The sequence below is a fragment of the Hemiscyllium ocellatum genome, chromosome 10 (genome assembly GCF_020745735.1).
Source record: "Hemiscyllium ocellatum isolate sHemOce1 chromosome 10, sHemOce1.pat.X.cur, whole genome shotgun sequence".
NCBI lineage: Eukaryota > Metazoa > Chordata > Chondrichthyes > Orectolobiformes > Hemiscylliidae > Hemiscyllium > Hemiscyllium ocellatum.
Genome location: NC_083410.1, coordinates 31,802,720 through 31,820,244, shown reverse-complemented (window position 1 = coordinate 31,820,244; position 17,525 = coordinate 31,802,720). Strand labels below are relative to the sequence as shown.

Genomic DNA, 17,525 nt, shown 5'->3' with positions numbered 1-17,525 from the left:
GGCAGCACCAACAACATACAACTCCTTATAGGAAGCTGTATTTTACTTTTGATATGATACACAAAGCAGATCCTATTTTAAATCAGAAATAACTAATCATACCTTATGAATAATGGCCACAAGTGTGCAAGTGAACAGCTTAAAAAAAGTTTTTTTTATCACAGGTACACATACACAAAACCTCTAATTTTATCTTAGACTTGATAGAGGCTGAGGCAAGAAAGTTGGATCGTAGCTCACAGTATGGAGTTTTTTTAGATTAGATTACTTACAGTGTGGAAACAGGCCCTTCGGCCCAACAAGTCCACACCGACCCGCCGAAGCGCAACCCACCCACACCCCTACATTTACCCCTTACCTAACACTACGGGCAATTTAGCATGGCCAATTCACCTGACCCGCACATCTTTGGACTGTGGGAGGAAACCGGAGCACCCGGAGGAAACCCACGCTGACACGGGGAGAACGTGCAAACTCCACACAGTCAGTCGCCTGAGTCGGGAATTGAACCCGGGTCTCAGGCGCTGTGAGGCAGCAGTGCTAACCACTGTGCCACCGTGCCGCCCACAATGCCACCGTGCCGCCCACTGGGAGTTCTGGGAGGAATGTAAGAATAGACCATTCAGCCCGTCAAGCTTGCTGTGCCATTCAGTCTGATCATGGCTGATCAAATGCTTCAGTGCCTTTTGTGCACACGATCCCTATAACCCTTTACACCTTGTAATTAGATAAGGGATAGCCCAATGAGGCCCAAATGGCCATTTCTGATTTTTCAGACTCCACAATATGAATTAATAAAATGTTTTAAAACTTAACTGTTCAGGCCTTTTCTTTCTCCAATTATTCTTGCTTGCTTCATCTGACAAGAAGATGACAATATCCACTGGTTAATTAGTAGTTAAGTGACACCACTAAATTGTCAGGCTATATTGGTTGAAGTAGCACTTTTGTTATTTCCATTGAATATTTTTCTCACCTGCATAGAAGACTGGTTTGAAATGGAAACCTGTAGAAAGGGAGCAGGAGGTCTAAGTTTTCAGATCTCTCAGGAGATTTCTAATTGCACTGGGAAGCAGAGGCAAAAATAATCCTAATGTCCCGCCCTCAGTTCAGTTGTTTTAGAAAAAGCAGCGGTTTGTCTGAATGATTCACCTGACATCAATCCATTCTTGTAATTTTTAAGACTACATCACAATCATGGAACAGACCTAGGGACACCAAGACCAATTATCGTCCTCCAACATGGTCCTAAGTACAGTTAGCTGGCTAAAAATATTCAGCCTCTACGGCCTTCACTGTTTTCATGGCTGTGGCATTATAGATACCAAACAAAAGCTTGCTTCCAGTTTGTGATGTATCAGTAGTAAGAGTAAAGCAAAAGTTGAGAAAAAATCGTATATGTCTAGACCACCAGACCTTTTCAGGTCATGGTGCTTTATCCTTTCTTAACTTCTTGATAGTTTCAACGTATCTGATGAGAGTCTTCACAGTATTTCTCCTCCATTTTTCTGTTCTTCATTTCACTTATGCCCATTAAATCACAACAGATTAATGCCTATCAGCAGCTTTTGTTGTCTCTATATCACCTCCAGAACTCCTCCTTTAATTTTTATTCATTCATGGTATGTGGAAATTGCTGAGCTAGAATTTTTGCCCATCCCAAGTTGCTCACAGTCGTACTCCAGAGTCACATGTTAGCCAGAGCAGGTAAGGACAGCAAATTTCCATCCCTGAAGGATACTAATGAACCAGATGTATTTTTATGGTAATCAACATTGACAACTGTTAGGCCAGATCTTTATTTCATATTTTATTGGATTCAAGCTTCACCGTCTGACATGATGGAATTTGAACCTATACCAACAAAATATTTTGCTGGAGTTCTGAATTACTAGTCCAGTGACATTCTACTACAGCATTACCTCCCCTAAATGTTCTTCATTTTCAACTTGCAATATCTTAGCAATCCCATCCAAAAAAAAAGCATGCAGTCAGCTTCCAGAGGTAGACTAATGACATGTAGCTCTGGCAGTCTAACCTCTCTCAAATCCATTACTGCCCCTACTTTTGGACTGCTTGTCAGATATCCAGTCTTGGATACCTTGTAATTTCAAGTCAAGAAACATCTGATTTAACAAAAAAACGCCATTACTTCTGGATGTCACAAAATGCTTCATTGCCAAATATGTAGTAAATATGTAGTTTTGAAGTGAAGTCATTGTTGTACAGTGAGCAAACATGGCACTAAGATCCTGCAACACAATGAATCTCCAATTATTTTATTTGTCTTTGTTAAGATATAACTGTGGGCCAGACTTACGACAAAATTTTGTCGCTTTTCTGCAAAACAATTTGACAGTTTCTGGCTTGAGTATGCATACAAATAAGTTTAGACTTCTTTGCTTCAATTAACCCTTCCATGGCTCTAACCAAACTCCTCCAGTCTGGAACTTTCAAGCTAAAACCTTGTACTGCAGTAACCTACTTCTAAATATTTTGAGCTAACTCCTTGCTCCAGGAAAACTGTTTCCTTGTTCCAACTTTATCCAGGATGTCTGCAAACTGTAACCAAAAGATCTCCAAGCTCTGCTTGTTCCCCAAAAGCAAAAAAAATCTTGGATCCTTACAAATAAAAACAAGCTAATGCTCCTCAGTGTTTATTCTGTCCATTGTAAACTTTTCTCAATTTAAATAAATTCCCATTCCCAGAACTATTTCTGTGATATAAACATAGTTTCATTAAACCACGGCTCTAGATACTGACATTAAACCACCTCAAACACATTGACCAAAACCCTCGTACCACTAGTTCAAAATCCAAACTCTAAAAGTTAAAACAAAAAATAAATTGTATGTGTTACATTTAAGTGTCCAGAAATAGCTATTCCATTGCTCTTCTGACCAGCCTTCCTTTTTCTTTCCAGAAACTTCACGTCATTATAAATTCTGTTTGGTTGCTTCCTGCCCCACACCATGTCCAACTGCTTATTTTCCATACCTTGGACCTCACTCATCCATATTAATGCATAACCCTTCAACCCCAATGAGCTCCACAAATTCTGAATTACTGTGACTAGGGCCTCTTGAGCCTCTCCACCAAAGGGCATCATCCTAGTTCTCACTCTCTTTTGAATTTGTCCCTAAAGTTCTCCACCTCTTTCTCCTTTAAGAAGTCCCTTAAACCAACTTTTTGTTCACTGTGTTTTCTTCGGTGTCTGTGATTTCTCATCTTTCTGAAGCGTTTTGAGAGAGTTTTTCCATTTTAGAGGTATTATGTGAATATGTACTTGCAAAAGATGGAAAATGCACGTTTTACAATGTTCTGGCTTTAGAAAATGTCTAGAGAAAAGAAAAATGAAATATTAAACTAGGGAGAGTGTTATCCTTTCCTCATATTATAAAGTTGTTTATGATTTCCATTATTTCATTCATTTGAATGTCGAATAGGCTGTTTTTAAATATTCTAACATTTTATGAAGAGTTTGGCTTAATTAAGTAAAGGTCATATTTTGTATATTGAATTGATTGATTCCAACATATATTTTATTCTTCAAACAGAAAATGCAAGTCAGGTGAAATTTAATGAAAGGTCATTGATCTGAAGCATTAATTTTGTTTTGCCATCCGCAAATACCGCCTCACTTGCTGAGTATTTCCAGCAATTTCTTTGCTTTTTGTTTCAAATAGCCAGTATCTACAGAGCAGTATTTTGCTTGTGTATCTGTTCTAACCTATTTTGCTCTTCATACCAGAGGAGGTGGAGAGTTAGGTTTACGCTGGCACAAAGCAAGTCGGTTGGACAAGAAGCAAGTGGGTATATACGACTTAGAGGCGTGTCTTCATCATTTGCACTCAAAGGGATATTCAAACCCCAGGCGAACTGCTCTCACAGCAAGCAGTGCAGGTGGAGTCCTAGCAGGGAGCTTATGCAATCTGTCACCTGATTCCGTCAGAGCTGTTGTTTTACGAGTAAGTCGGAAAATAACTTTTTAAGTGTGTTAGTTTAAAAAGTATTGTAATTATTGTGAATTAGGATCACATCCTTGGGTGCTTCCTATGGTATTGTTTAAGTTTAGATCCCCTGTCCCTATTCTCTGTCTTGGTCATGTTTTTCTTGTTTTTTTTTGTCTGAATGCCTGTCTCTCTTTCTCTTCCCATCCATTTTTAGGTTTCACTGTCCCTCTGTACTCCTTAAGTCAATTTTTAGTAATTTTGCCTTCTGGTTCATCTGATTAGTAAGAGGTATGGATGCCAGTCAGTTAACAGGCAATGAAGATCCCAAAGGCAACTGACAAATTTTGGATCCAGAGTGATAGGAGTGACCCAGCAATTACGACACAATGGCTTTGGGTTGATAGGTAATGTGTTGCAGGTGTCCAGAACATCAGTGAGAAGCAAAGGAAGTAGAAGCCCTACATCTCCTCCAGATCTTTTATGTACTCTCCCGTTGTTCCTTTCCCATCTTCCAGTGCCACACCTTGCCCATCAGACCTGCCAGCAAATACATTCTAAGTGCAAATAATTGTTAACCTACCTCTCGGCAGGTAGCACATGAACCCAGACATTCGAGCGCAGTGGTAGGCCCATGGAAATGAGACCAGCCAGGACTCTCAGGTGGAACATAAAGTACAAGCCCATGGCAACAAAGCAATGCTTAAATCCAAGATCAAAAACAGAAAGTGCTGGAAAAACCCAGCAGATCTGGCAGCATCTGTGGAGAGAAATCAGAGTTAATATTTTGGGTCAAGTGACCCTTCCTCAGAATTTAGTTCCTCAAAATTTGAGTTTTCGGGAAGAGTCACTCAACCTGAAATGTTAACTCTGATTTCTCTCCATAGATGCTGCCAGATCTGCTGAGTTTTTTCCAATAATTTCTGTTTTCGTTTTTGATTTACAGTATCTGTGAGTTATTTCTGTTTTTTCTTAAATCCAAGGTTGCAAGTGCAGGAAGGAGTAAGAAGGGAATAATTTTCCATCTTAAACCAAAGATATCAGTGTTAACAAGTGGAAAGAGAGAGGGTGAGCTATCAAAACATAAAAATGATGAAGGTATCTGAGGAGTAAGAGAATTAACAAGGGAAGATTAGAACATTTGGCTGCATTGTAGACTGAGAGGGGATTGTACCAGATCGATGAAGTGCAGTATATCTTTTAGGCGCAATGGATGTGCTGTGATGCAAGTTTCCTATAAGCTTAAATAATAATAACATTGTAAACTCTCTGGGATATTATTTGGGAAGATGTTAACTGGAATTCACAGTTCTGTAACCTTTTAAAATAAAACCCATCTTAAATTCTGTAATTTTAATAATGTAGACTTTTCTGTTGAATATTAGTTGTAAATTAAAAATTATTCCGACCAACTTAAGTTTTTCATTGGCAGTATAACACTCGTACCTGAATTTAGCAAGAATGCAGCACCATGGGTATTGTCATCTTGGTTCAAATCTGTTTAAAAAGTTGTAGGTTTAACATAACTCCAAGGACTCAAATACATCATCTATATATTAAAGCTGTGCAGCATCAGAAGTAATCTTTCAGAATGGACCTTCAAGTAGCCTCAATTCCTAGTTCAAGTAGAAACACAAGATCTCACAGCTCTGTCTGAAGAAGAGATGGACACTTGTCCCAGTGTCTTCACTAATATCTATCCCTAAATCAAAGATCTCCAATAAAATTGTTTAATAGGTCAATTAATTTAATTGACATTTGTAGTAACTTGTCTGCATATTTACTGTAGTATTGACTATGTAATTTTGGCTGCAAGGAATTTTGACATCTTGAGGATATTAAAGGCACAATTTAAATGAAGTTCTTTCTTTAATGTGACCAAACGTTTCTTGCTGAAGTAACTTTCGTTCATCAAAAAGTTTGACTTTTTTTTCATCTGTAGGCATAGCTGTAGTCACTCCCATCAACACCTGATCTCCATATTTCCAGCTATAGGGAGGTAAACAGCAAACTTTTAAAAACATATTTTTTCCATAATTTGTGTGTGCTAAAGAAAAGTTTTGTTGTTACTGCCAGCTATATTCTGACACGGTGACGATATGGATTAACATTACTGAATAAATATCATGTATACTTGTGTACTTTGAGATTATTAATAAGAGCATTATTAATAGGGTCAAAGACAATAAATCTCTCCCTTCGGCCCCTCCCCCACGCACATGCGCACTGTTTTGGACAATATTTAGAAATGTCTAGTTTAATGCAAATATTAAGTAAAACCCTTGCACTGCACCTTTCAGTCACAGTGGTGTGTCCTGGAATGCATTAATGAAGGTTTGAATTTAGGAGGACAGTCAGCTTTATAAGTTGCAAAACGTAGGATTACACATGACCAAGGTAATGTTCCAAAATAAGGTAGTTTTTATCCCGATGTAAAGTTATTGCTTTCTTTCACCATTAGTTGGCGCTGTAATTCAGAATATGTGCCTAACTTTACCCATAACTAATTCAATAAGGGGAACTTCTTTGAGATAACTATATTTCTAGGATAAATACTGTATAATGGTCAAAACTATTTCATATTACAAAATTTCTGCAGTATATGTTGGTACCTTCTTTAAATGGAATGTTGATCCTCAGTCCATCAATGAAAATATATTCTAAAAGCAATTTTTGCTGCTTCCCATTGGTTAAGGCTGTGTAAATGGAACAAGTGGATCTGTGGAAATGAAGTTAAGCTGATTGGAAGCCTTATCAAGTTTTCTCATTGACCAACATCTTCTAATCTTTAGTTGCCTATAAGAAAGTATACTGGAGTCTTAAGGTGTTCATACTGGCTTACATGAGTGAAATTTTGGAAATGAAGTTGGTCATATTCTGAAGGAGAAACTCTAGAGATTGATCAGTTGATGCAGAAGAAAGGATGAATGCACACCTGATTTTCCTTGTTGCTAATCAAAACAAGGGAGATTAGATTGGGGGAACTTAACATCTTCACATCTCAGGGGTGGCACGGTGGTTAGCACTGCTGCCTCACAGCGCCAAGGAACCTGAGTTTGATTGCAATCTCTGGTGACTGTCTGTGGAGTTTGCACATTCACCCCATATCAGTATGGGTTTTCTCCCATAGTACAAAGATGTGCAGGTTAAGTGGATTGGCCATGCTAAATTTCCCATAGTGTCAGGGAATGTACAGGTTGGGTGGGTTGACCATGGGAGGTGCAGAGTTACAGGGATAGGGGTGGGTCTGGGTGGGATACTCTTCCGAGTGTCGGTGAGGACTAGATTGGCCAAATGGCCTGCTTCCAAACTGTAGAGATTCTTAGAAAACACCCAGCAATTACAGGGCACTCTTAGTCAATGACATGGTATACAGATGCATCATGTTGCAGTAGTGGTAATGATGAGAAAGAAGGAGATTTGATTCTCATTTTGTGAGTATCCTGATTGACCTGCGCTTTGCTCTCACTAAGTCTGTCTGCTAACAGTCAGCAGTTGCCCTTCAAATTCTCCATCATAATCTTTATGTATAGCCAATGGAGGCTATTATGACAAAACATTTGTAAAATAGACCATTGTTATACATTACACTTTTTTGCCATGTTGTTTTCATGTTAGTACTAACTTGTAACAATAATAATTGCTGACTGGTCATAACTGTTGTTCACAGGCTCCTTTCCTCGATGTTCTCAACACCATGCTAGATCCTACATTACCACTCACTATTGAAGAGCAAGAAGAGTGGGGAGATCCTTTGTCTGATCAAAATATTTTTAAATGCATTCAAGCTTATTGTCCATATCAAAATATAAAGCCGCAGGTAATTTTGGATGGCAGTTGTAATGATAAGAGTTTACTGTGCTGGTGCTGAGGATGCAGTCTAGTAACAGTGAGAGTTAAGTTTATAATCTGTGCTACTCATCCAGGCAAATGAGTATACTCCTGATTTGTCTTGTCAATGGGGACAGGCTTTGAGGAGTTAATGATTTATTGCAGGATTCCTAGTCTCTTACCTGCTGTTTTTAACTGCAGCATTTCTATGGCTAGTGTAGTAAAGTTTCTAGTTGATATTAATCTCCAGGATGTTGATAGTGGGGAACTCTGTTATGGTAATGCTATTGAATGTCAAGGAACAATCATTGGATTTCTCTTGTTTTTAAAAATGTAAGTGTAATGGATATGTTTGTGAGTCTGATACTGAAAGGAAATACAATTATCAGTGTTGTGATGCTGATTAGTCAGAATGCTTCTACTATAGAATGAAAACAACTCCCTCAACGCCATTGGGCTTAATGGCTCTTCCAAACATTTCGCATTCTTGATTGAAGTGGTGGATCATCAGTTCAAATTATATCATTTTAACTTCAGTTTTATGGCTGACACCACTGATGATTGTTCACGTTGCCCATGTTGACATTTTGAAATTAAGACGTGAAATAATGTAGTTTGAGAACTCTTGTTTTTCAATTTTTTTGAGAAAGTAATTTAAGCAAGAATTAAGATTTTAACACAGCTATTTTGTTTTCAGAAATACCCATCTGTATTCATCACCGCCTACAAAGATGACAACCGTGTGCCATTGTCAGGATTGCTAAGATATACCAGAAAACTGAGAAATGCTGTGGCTGTTAATGCATGTAATGGAACAGGTGAGATTGACTACCACAAAATGAGTTATACGTGTAAACTCCTTTTGTTATTTTTTATCACTCCAAGCTCATTCAGAAGGTCAGGAGGAATGGGATACAGGGGAACTTAGCTGTCTGGATACAGAATTGGCTGGCCAACAGAAGACAGCGAATGGTAGTAGAAGGAAAATATTCTGCCTGGAAGTCAGTGGTGAGTGGTGTTCCACAGGGCTCTGTCCTGGCTCTATTTGTAATTTTTATTAATGACTTGGATGAGGGGATTGAAGGATGGGTCAGCAAGTTTGCAGACGACACAGAGGTTGGAGGTGTCGTTGACAGTATAGAGGGCTGTTGTAGGCTGCAGCGGGACATTGACAGGATGTAGAGTTGGGCTGAGAGGTGGCAGATGGAGTTCAACTTGGATAAATGCGAGGTGATGCATTTTGGAAGGTCGAATTTGAAAGCTGAGTACAGGATTCTTGGCAGTGTGGAGGAACAGCAGGATCTTGGTGTGCAGGTACATAGATCCCTTAAAATTGCCACCCAGATGGACAGGGTTGTTAAGAAAGCATATGGTGTTTTGGCTTTCATTAACAGGGGATTGAGTTTAAGAGTCGTGAGATCTTACTGCAGCTCTATAAAACTTTGGTTATACCGCAATTGGAATACTGTGTCCAGTTCTGGTTGCCCTATTATAGGAAAGATGTGGATGCTTTGGAGAGGGTTCAGAGGAGGTTTAATGGATGCTGCCTGGAATGAAAGGCTTATCTTACGAAGGGAAGTTGACTGAACTGGGACTTTTTTCATTGGAAAAAAGAAGGAAGAGAGGGAACTTAATTGAGGTGCACAAGATAATGAGAGGCAAAGATAGAGCTGATAGCCAATGACTATTTCCCAGGGCAGAAATTGTTAAAACGATGCATCATAGTTTTAAGCTGTTTGGCGGAAAGTATAGAGGGCTTGTCAGAGGCGGGTTATTTACGCAGAGAGTTGTGAGACCATGGAATGCGTTGCCAGCAGCAGTTGTGGAAGGGAGGTCATTGGGGATATTTAAGAGACTGCTGGACATGCATATGGTCACAGAAATTTGAGAGTTCATACATTGATCCTCATGTGAGGTAAATCTAATGGTGGGCACAACATCGTGGGCTGAAGGGCCTGTTCTGTGCTGTACTGTTCTATGTTCTATGTAACTATACTACAGAAGTGTGAATCATTCATGTTTGTCACATTGCACCAAACACACATTATTTTCACTTCAACAATACAGCTTATGTACTAGAATCTCTGAGGGGAGTCAGCACATGGTACGGTCACTGATACACAGATAATTGTAGACTATTGATTAGCACTACATGCCAAACATAAGAAGAGCAGGGTAATGAGATTGTGCTCACCTCTTGTTAGTAAGTTGGTTAGGTCACTTTTGGAACACTGCATGCAATTCTGGTCTCCCTGCTATAGGAAGGATGATGTGAAACTTGAACGGGTTCAGAAAGATTTACAAGGATGTTGTCAGGGCTGGAGGGTTTGAGCTATAGGGAGAGGCTGAATAGACTGCAGCTATTTTCCCTGGAACGTTGGAGGCTAATAGAGGTTATAGAGGTTTATAAAATCATGAGTGGTATGGAAAGCATGAATAGACAAGGTCTTTTCCTGAGGTGGGCGAGCTGAAACTAGAGGGCATAAGTTTAAGGTGGGAGGGGAAAGATTTTAAAAGGGACTTAAGGGGCAGTTTTTCCATGCAGAGGGTGGTGTGTGTATGGAATGAGCTGCCAGAGGAAGTGATGGAAGCTAGTACAATTGCAACATTTAAAAGATATCTGAATGGGTATATGAATAGGAGAGGTTTAGAGGGACGTGGGCCAAATGCTGGCATATGGGACTAGAAAATTTCTGATATCTGGTCTGCATAGAACGGTTGGACCAAAGAGTCTGCTTCTGTGTTGTACATCTCTGTGACTCTAAGTCTTTAGCTACAGTTGAAGTTTCTAATGATGGAAGTTAATGCAGTCTTCATCTACTCTTGAAATTGTAGTTGACAATCTGTATGTTCATTATTGTTCATATCACTTCATCAATGCCAAATGTCAGCTTTACACGCAAATCAATGCTTTTAAAAGTATCGTAAGTACATGAAGAAACCTTTGTACCATTCTTTTATTTATTAACCAGCCGTTCTAGGTTACTGAGCATATTTTAGCTTGCATTTGCATTCTTTGTATTGAAACATTTGTTAATGATTGTACATCTCATCAATGAATATCATCATCACTTCATTTACTGATTGCTACAAATAACCCCAAGCGTAAAAACCAACCTTATTGCTGTTTCAGTAACAATTAGAAAGGATAGAACCAAAACTTGTGGCTAAATGCCATGGTATATTAGGCTTCAGCCTAAATGTACTCAATGACAGGACAGCCATCTTCTGCACAATTATGGGTTTTACTCGATTCTTCTCCTTGAACAAAGGAGTAGGTCTACTTTTCTATCTGTTACTAGTTATCAGGTTTTCATTATCCTAGGCTGGCTCATTTAACACCATATAGCTAGGCCATTGAGAGTCTGAAATGTGTTGCAATTGTTTTTTAAATAAAATTTTTTGTATTCTACCAGTCCTTTATCACAACATGAGCAATGATGTAAATGATGACTGTGTCACGATGATGGCCCAATACCAATATCTGGCTTTGCTGGTGATCAGCTATAAACAATGTGGTATTGCTGGAAAATTGAAGCTAAAGGAAATAGCAAGATAGAAAGAACCTACCAAACAGGCAATCTACTACTACAGTGTAATCCCAAGCTTTAAGTAAAGAAGTGTTTGTAATTTGATGGAGGGATAATAGATTCATGAGAATGAAATGACCTTTGTGACAACAATAGATTCTTTGACTGCACTCATCATGGAGAGAAAGTAACATAAAGACATGCTGGAAAAGTCTCAGAGCTAACACAAATACTGTGTAAAGAATTGTATTCAAAGTATGTTTAAAAATACTGAAATATATTCTTCTAAGACTTCACAATTAAAATCTGGAGAGATAGGCTGTTTTATATGAATTTTTATTCTGATATATTTTTGCTGACTGTTTGTTCAAATGTTAATTATGAAACTATTTGATTTCTGTTAGACTCATAAGTGCCTTTCCACCTAAGTCACTATTCTTTTTCATTTTGATTTATCTTTTTAATTTTTATTTCTCTCTCTGAATGACAATCAACACCTATTATCTGTTTACCAACAATTATTTTCTCTTACTCTGCTCTGTTCCTTTGTGTGAGTCACTCCAGTGTTTTCTCCCATTATTAGTATGTGTGACCCCTTTCTAACTCTACAGACTTGCCTTGTTCTATCTAAGGTAGAATTTCCCCTTTGTACAATTGGTGATTCAGAAAAATACCAATGATTTTGAGATTTTTTCGGGTTTCTGCTCATTCTCGTTTGCAGATTTTGTATTTAGAGATATACAATGGAATCTACACAACCATACAGATTTTTTTAAAAATAAATTTTTCTTGATGTATTTAAGTGTAGAAGCTTTCCAGTTTAAATTAGTTATCATAAAATACACATATTCATTCTCAATCTCAATATACCATCTGGATAATCCTATTTTAAATTTCAGAAAATGTGAACCATTTGCTAGTTATAGTAGAGTAAAAATAAACTATTTCCTAATGAAGAAAAAAAAATCTGAAGTTTTTAAGTAGTGCCTATTATTTGCATCCAAATGAATCAGCCTAATGTATGGAGCCTCCTCAAAAGTCTGCAGAATCAATGGGGCTGGTTTTGCTTAATGTTTATGACTAGCACCAAGCATAATTTGTGCTTGAATTTCTCCAATCTTTTATGTAAGTTAAAATTTCAGACAAAGTGCATCAAAGAAAATTTGCGCCCAAGATCAAATCCCTTTGTCAGATTCTCTTTTTCCTTTCTGAATTTGTACTCATCTTTCATGGAAGCTTAAAAGCAGAATTAGGATTTTTCTCTCATAGAGCTGAACAGCACAGAAACAGACTCTTTATCCAAGCAGTCCACACCGACCATGATCCCAAACTAGACTTGTCCCACCTGCCTGTGCTTGACCCATATCCCTCCAAGTATTTCCTATTCGTGTACTTACCCAAATGTCTTTTGAACGTTGTAACTTTACCCACATCCACCACTTCCTCTGGAAGTTCATTGCACACATGAACTTTTCTCTGTGTGAAAAAGTCATCACTCATGTCTTTTTAAATTCTTTCTCCTCTTGCCTTAAAAATATACACCTTCAACATTCTATCTCCAGTTCTGACAGTCTCAAGAATTACCTCACAGAGATTAGGATGTTGTTTGGTTACCATGCAGGACCTGAATCTGAGCAGGAGAACTCTTGATGCCAGGGTCAGAGAGAGGGAGAATAGAAAGCTTGATTGGAGCTGGAGAAATCTCAAAGATACCAGGGAAAGAATAGCAGGATCTGTATCAGAGCAGAAAACAAATCTCAAGTACACTAAGGAGACAGACAGAGAGTAAAAGGGAGAATGGACCATCAGGGAGTCTGAAGATCTTGAAATATCAAGAATTAAAAAGTGGTTTCAGCACAAGGCGAGCATCAGATTGATGATCAGCCTGCAGCTTTGTTGAGAATGAGCTTTGCTAATCTTACAGACTCAGATTGATGTTGAGTAACCTCTCCATTCCTGTGCTGTTCCACAAGCAAGCAGGATCATAGGCTTCTAGGATGGATGGACAGTTGTTTGTGAGAGATAATCCCATCTAAATTTCTCAGCTCAGCATCTCTGTTGATAAAGGCTGGAGTTGACTCTTTGACCTGATCCACTGTTTCTAAGGTTGGTGCATATGCACTAATGACTATACACACTAATGCACTGGGCCAAAGGATCATGAGATGTTTGTTTATTCCACTAAATCAGCTAGTTTTTTTTAAAGTGAAGTCAGACACATAAACCAGTGTTCTTCTGGCTTACTTTCCAGAAGGTGCATCAACCAGCATGTTCTTTGAACTCACCATTGTGTCTCACTCAAGGCAGCAATGCCAAATTCATAGCATTGATGTTCCTGAATGATAATAGTGATGTGATGTTCAGGTCTGTTACTGTTGGGATTTCCCATGAGTACCTGATGTTCTAGGCCCCTGAAGCAGTTGGTAGATGCCTGTGTTTGAGATATTTTAGTGTCTGGTGGCCACTGCATAATGACTACTGCATTGCTCTAGCAGAGTAAGGTTTGTGTCTAATGGCAAGAATTTACAAGATGACTAGAGATCAGATAGTGCACAAAAAGGCAAGGCAATGGAAGGCAGGAATGCTGAGAGACCCATGGAGGCTCACAGTGAATGGATGCTATGATGTAAGTGGAGAGCCCAGACATGCAGCTTGGTCCGGTCCATCAGTTGAGTCCGTATCCCTGTGCACCCAGTATTCTTGCTGTGGCATTTTTACATTGATATTTGCCAGTGCAATCCAAGGTGGAACATTGAAGTGCAGAAGTCTGCTGTAAGTGGATTGAAGATATGCCATGAAGTTTTCATGGAAGTTGACACATGTTAGATATCCATGGATGTGGAATACATGTGGGGTGCCCTTTGACTACACCAAGATGTTAGTGACCAGTGTCCAACATGGAGGTCTGTCGGAGTAAGTAGTGAGTTAACCTGTCAGGAATCTTCTCTGGTTTCCATGTCAAGCTTTCCCAATGGCTAGTTTATATGGTGAGTTTGGTAAGATTTCAAATCACGGTGAGTTGGACTGTTAACAAGGTAAAAACAATGACTGCAGATGCTGGAAACCAGATTCTGGATCAGTGATGCTGGAAGAGCACAGCAGTTCAGGCAGCATCCAACTAGCAGCGAAATCGACGTTTCGGGCAAAAGCCCTTCATCAGGAACATTTTACAAGCAATAAGTGTAGGCAATCTTGAGCTTGCCACTGCCTGTCAAGAATCTTGTCAAGTTCCTTGAACATCCCAAGAATGTTACTGTGAGATGATCTCTCTATTGAGGCGACCATCTCACTTGATTCAACCATTCATCTCACTTAGCCCAAATTGCTCAGAGCCTGGTAAGCTTTCACCCTAACTGTGGAATTTATGTGCAGAGACTTACTGAGAATAGTGAATGGTTCATAATAAGAACTGTGTGTGTGCACTGTGATTAATTTTGGTAAATTGCAATGTAAATAGTCATGTATGCAATTTTTTGTCTTTTGTGTGAAAAGGGGATTAAATGCAATACTTTACTAATGTCCCCCTAGGCTTGCCCTAGTCTTTTATATCTCTACCACAAGGCACTGACTGCACATCTCCATCTTACAGAAAGTTCATTAAAGATACAATTCACATGTGCATTTTTTATGTAATTCACATGTGCATTTTTTATGTAAGAGAATTAAACTCTATGAACTATAAAATGGAGGCAGATAGAATCAAATTACCCATTAAACTTTAAAATATAAATACCATGCAACAGTTTAACATGACTGATCAGTTAGGTCTAGTTGAAATGAAACATTTCTGTTTAATAATTAAGACATAACGTGCTGCGCAAAGATTTTTCTAATTGTTTTGTTTTGCATAATGTCTCAATTGAAGGTGAATTACCGAACATAATTTTGGATATCCAACCTGGAGGTGACCACTTTGGACCATCTAAATGGGAAGAATCAATACATGAAGTAAATCTTTATTTTTCTCTCCACAGTATAGGACAGTCTTTCAAATCAGTAAAGTTTAGTTTAGCTGTTTGTATCCAAAACTATATCATAATGGAGTAATGTTAGCACACTGATCTTGTTTTTAACAATTATTTTCTTCGATGTTAAGCAACTGAAGGATTAATTCAATGTCATCAAAATTCAGACTTTTAGTAGCCTGAAAATCTTAAGATTCTCCTGCTCTGGTCTCAGAGCCATTACTAAGTTGCATTTTCTTCAATATGAGTGTAGGACTTCCATCATTAAATTGTGATACTTGAGGCATATTAAGGAATTTGCACCTCAAAGTTTTAAAAATTGATAATCTGGTTAAGAATAGTGAAGTTCATAATAAATATAAGCAAATGGACAGCAGAAGCAACCACACAGAATATTTGACTAAAGGCCAAAATTGTGACATGGAAGAGGAGAAAAGTAGCTTTTAAATGTGCTAAGTGAATGAACATCTGGGGACATGTCAAACTTCAAAATTTGCAATGGTGTCAATAAAACAAAAATCAATAAAAGCAGGCATACCAGAGCTGAAGTGTTAGCTCTTAAAGTGTGAGGTTAGCAGTTTAATAACGTATCCATATACATTTTTGTTGAGTAATTTTAATCAGTTCTACGTTGAACAAAACATATTGTGGAAATACAAAGTTAAGTAGTACTGCCTGCATTTGTCCTTCAAAAAAAGGAGCAAGAGTTGATTCATTATGAAGACATGGGGGTCAGATTTTACAGATTCCGATTGGCATACTTGAAAATGTGCATTTCCCACCAGTGTCTCATCCACCCTCAACCAGTCTCCCATCTTACAATAGGTGAGGGAAGCATCAGGCAACATTTGTGTGTGGGATATCATGTCTCATTAATTTGATTGAGTGTTTTGAAGAAATGACAAAAAAAACTGAACGTAGAGCAGTGGATATTGTCTCTATGGATTTCAGCAATAGAGGTTCACCACTTTACTCCCTGGGATGGTGGGATTGTGTTATGAGAACAGATAAAGGAAACTGAGTCTGTGTTCCCTAGAAATTCAAAGAATTAGTAATAATATCATTAAAATTTACAACATTTCTATTTAAGGATGGCAGTGTGAGACATTTAGGGAAAATGTATGAAGTAAGATATAAATGAGTATGTGAATTAGGATATCAAACTACTATAGCAGTCCTTTCTTGAGGCTAACTCAGAATAGACATGGTATCAAATCTTGAATATTCTTGTTTTCTGCTTGTACAGAATTATGTTGATGTTGATTAGTTGAATTGGTCTTAATACCACACAAATTTAAAGTATTGAATACATTTTAGCTACTTTAAAGTGTACTTTTAAAGAGGCATTTTAATTCTACCTCCTTCATCCATCCCTCTATATAGTATACACAGAAAACCCCCTCTATATAGTATACACAGCAACCACCCCCTTGTGCTGGGCATGTAGCACCAGAAGAAATGACAAATTTTGTAGTTGTAATCATCATAATATTACATTTATGCAGTAAGAAATCATTTTTTAGCAATTGACTATAATTTTATTTTTTTATAGGTTGCCAGACATTATGCATTTTTATATGAAGAGCTAGAACTTAAACGTGGAGGCATCCATGAATACTTATCATAGGTCTTCTGTACAGCCCACCAACAGAGAACGAAATACTGGCATGAATTTAGAGAAAAATAAATCTTTGGAATAAATGCAATTAAAGTCTAAATTTATGGATTTCATCCTTTTGTGTTGCTGAAATTTGAATTAGTATTTATTTTTTGGTAGCCAACCCTGGATGTTCAGTGGTCAGTTTAAAGTATTTTGAACTTTTGCTATTGTTTGTACATTGACAAAAAATTACGGTATAACATCATGGAAATGTTTTAAATGCCAATAAATCATTGTTATAAATTTGGTTTCTTTGTATATATGCAATAGAAATTTTATTTTTATCCACAAATGCTAAAGAAAATAAGAAATTCAGTGAGGAAAGTCAAGGAGCCATTTTACATTTAAAACCTTTCTTCCCGATATGATCTTGGTTGCTGTTCATAATTCAAGATAACTTTGATTATCCTTCTTTCATTGGAATTTGTTGAATAATGATACTTCAGCAATATTTACAAAATATTGTATATGTACAAAAGCTACATCAGTTATTGTGAAAATTGTATATTTGTTCTGCTGTCCTCGACATTTTCTTTATCAATGTAAAATGTGATTTTAAATATGTAGGTGTTTTAATATACATTCAAA

At 37.8% G+C, this 17,525-nt stretch overlaps 1 protein-coding gene across 3 annotated transcripts in view; it reads left to right on the top strand.

Annotated features, from left to right (window-relative positions):
* The window catches only part of prepl (prolyl endopeptidase like), a 57,821-nt gene extending 40,682 nt beyond the window's left edge, over positions 1-17,139 (top strand). For all 3 annotated transcript variants that reach the window (XM_060831381.1, XM_060831380.1, XM_060831382.1), the window contains 5 exons: positions 3,753-3,969; positions 7,622-7,771; positions 8,480-8,600; positions 15,178-15,260; positions 16,830-17,139. In XM_060831381.1, coding sequence (XP_060687364.1) covers positions 3,753-3,969; positions 7,622-7,771; positions 8,480-8,600; positions 15,178-15,260; positions 16,830-16,904 — 646 coding nt within the window. In that variant the 3' untranslated portion in view covers positions 16,905-17,139. The remainder of the gene's footprint in view (positions 1-3,752; positions 3,970-7,621; positions 7,772-8,479; positions 8,601-15,177; positions 15,261-16,829) is intronic.
* The last annotated feature ends 386 nt before the right edge of the window (positions 17,140-17,525 follow it).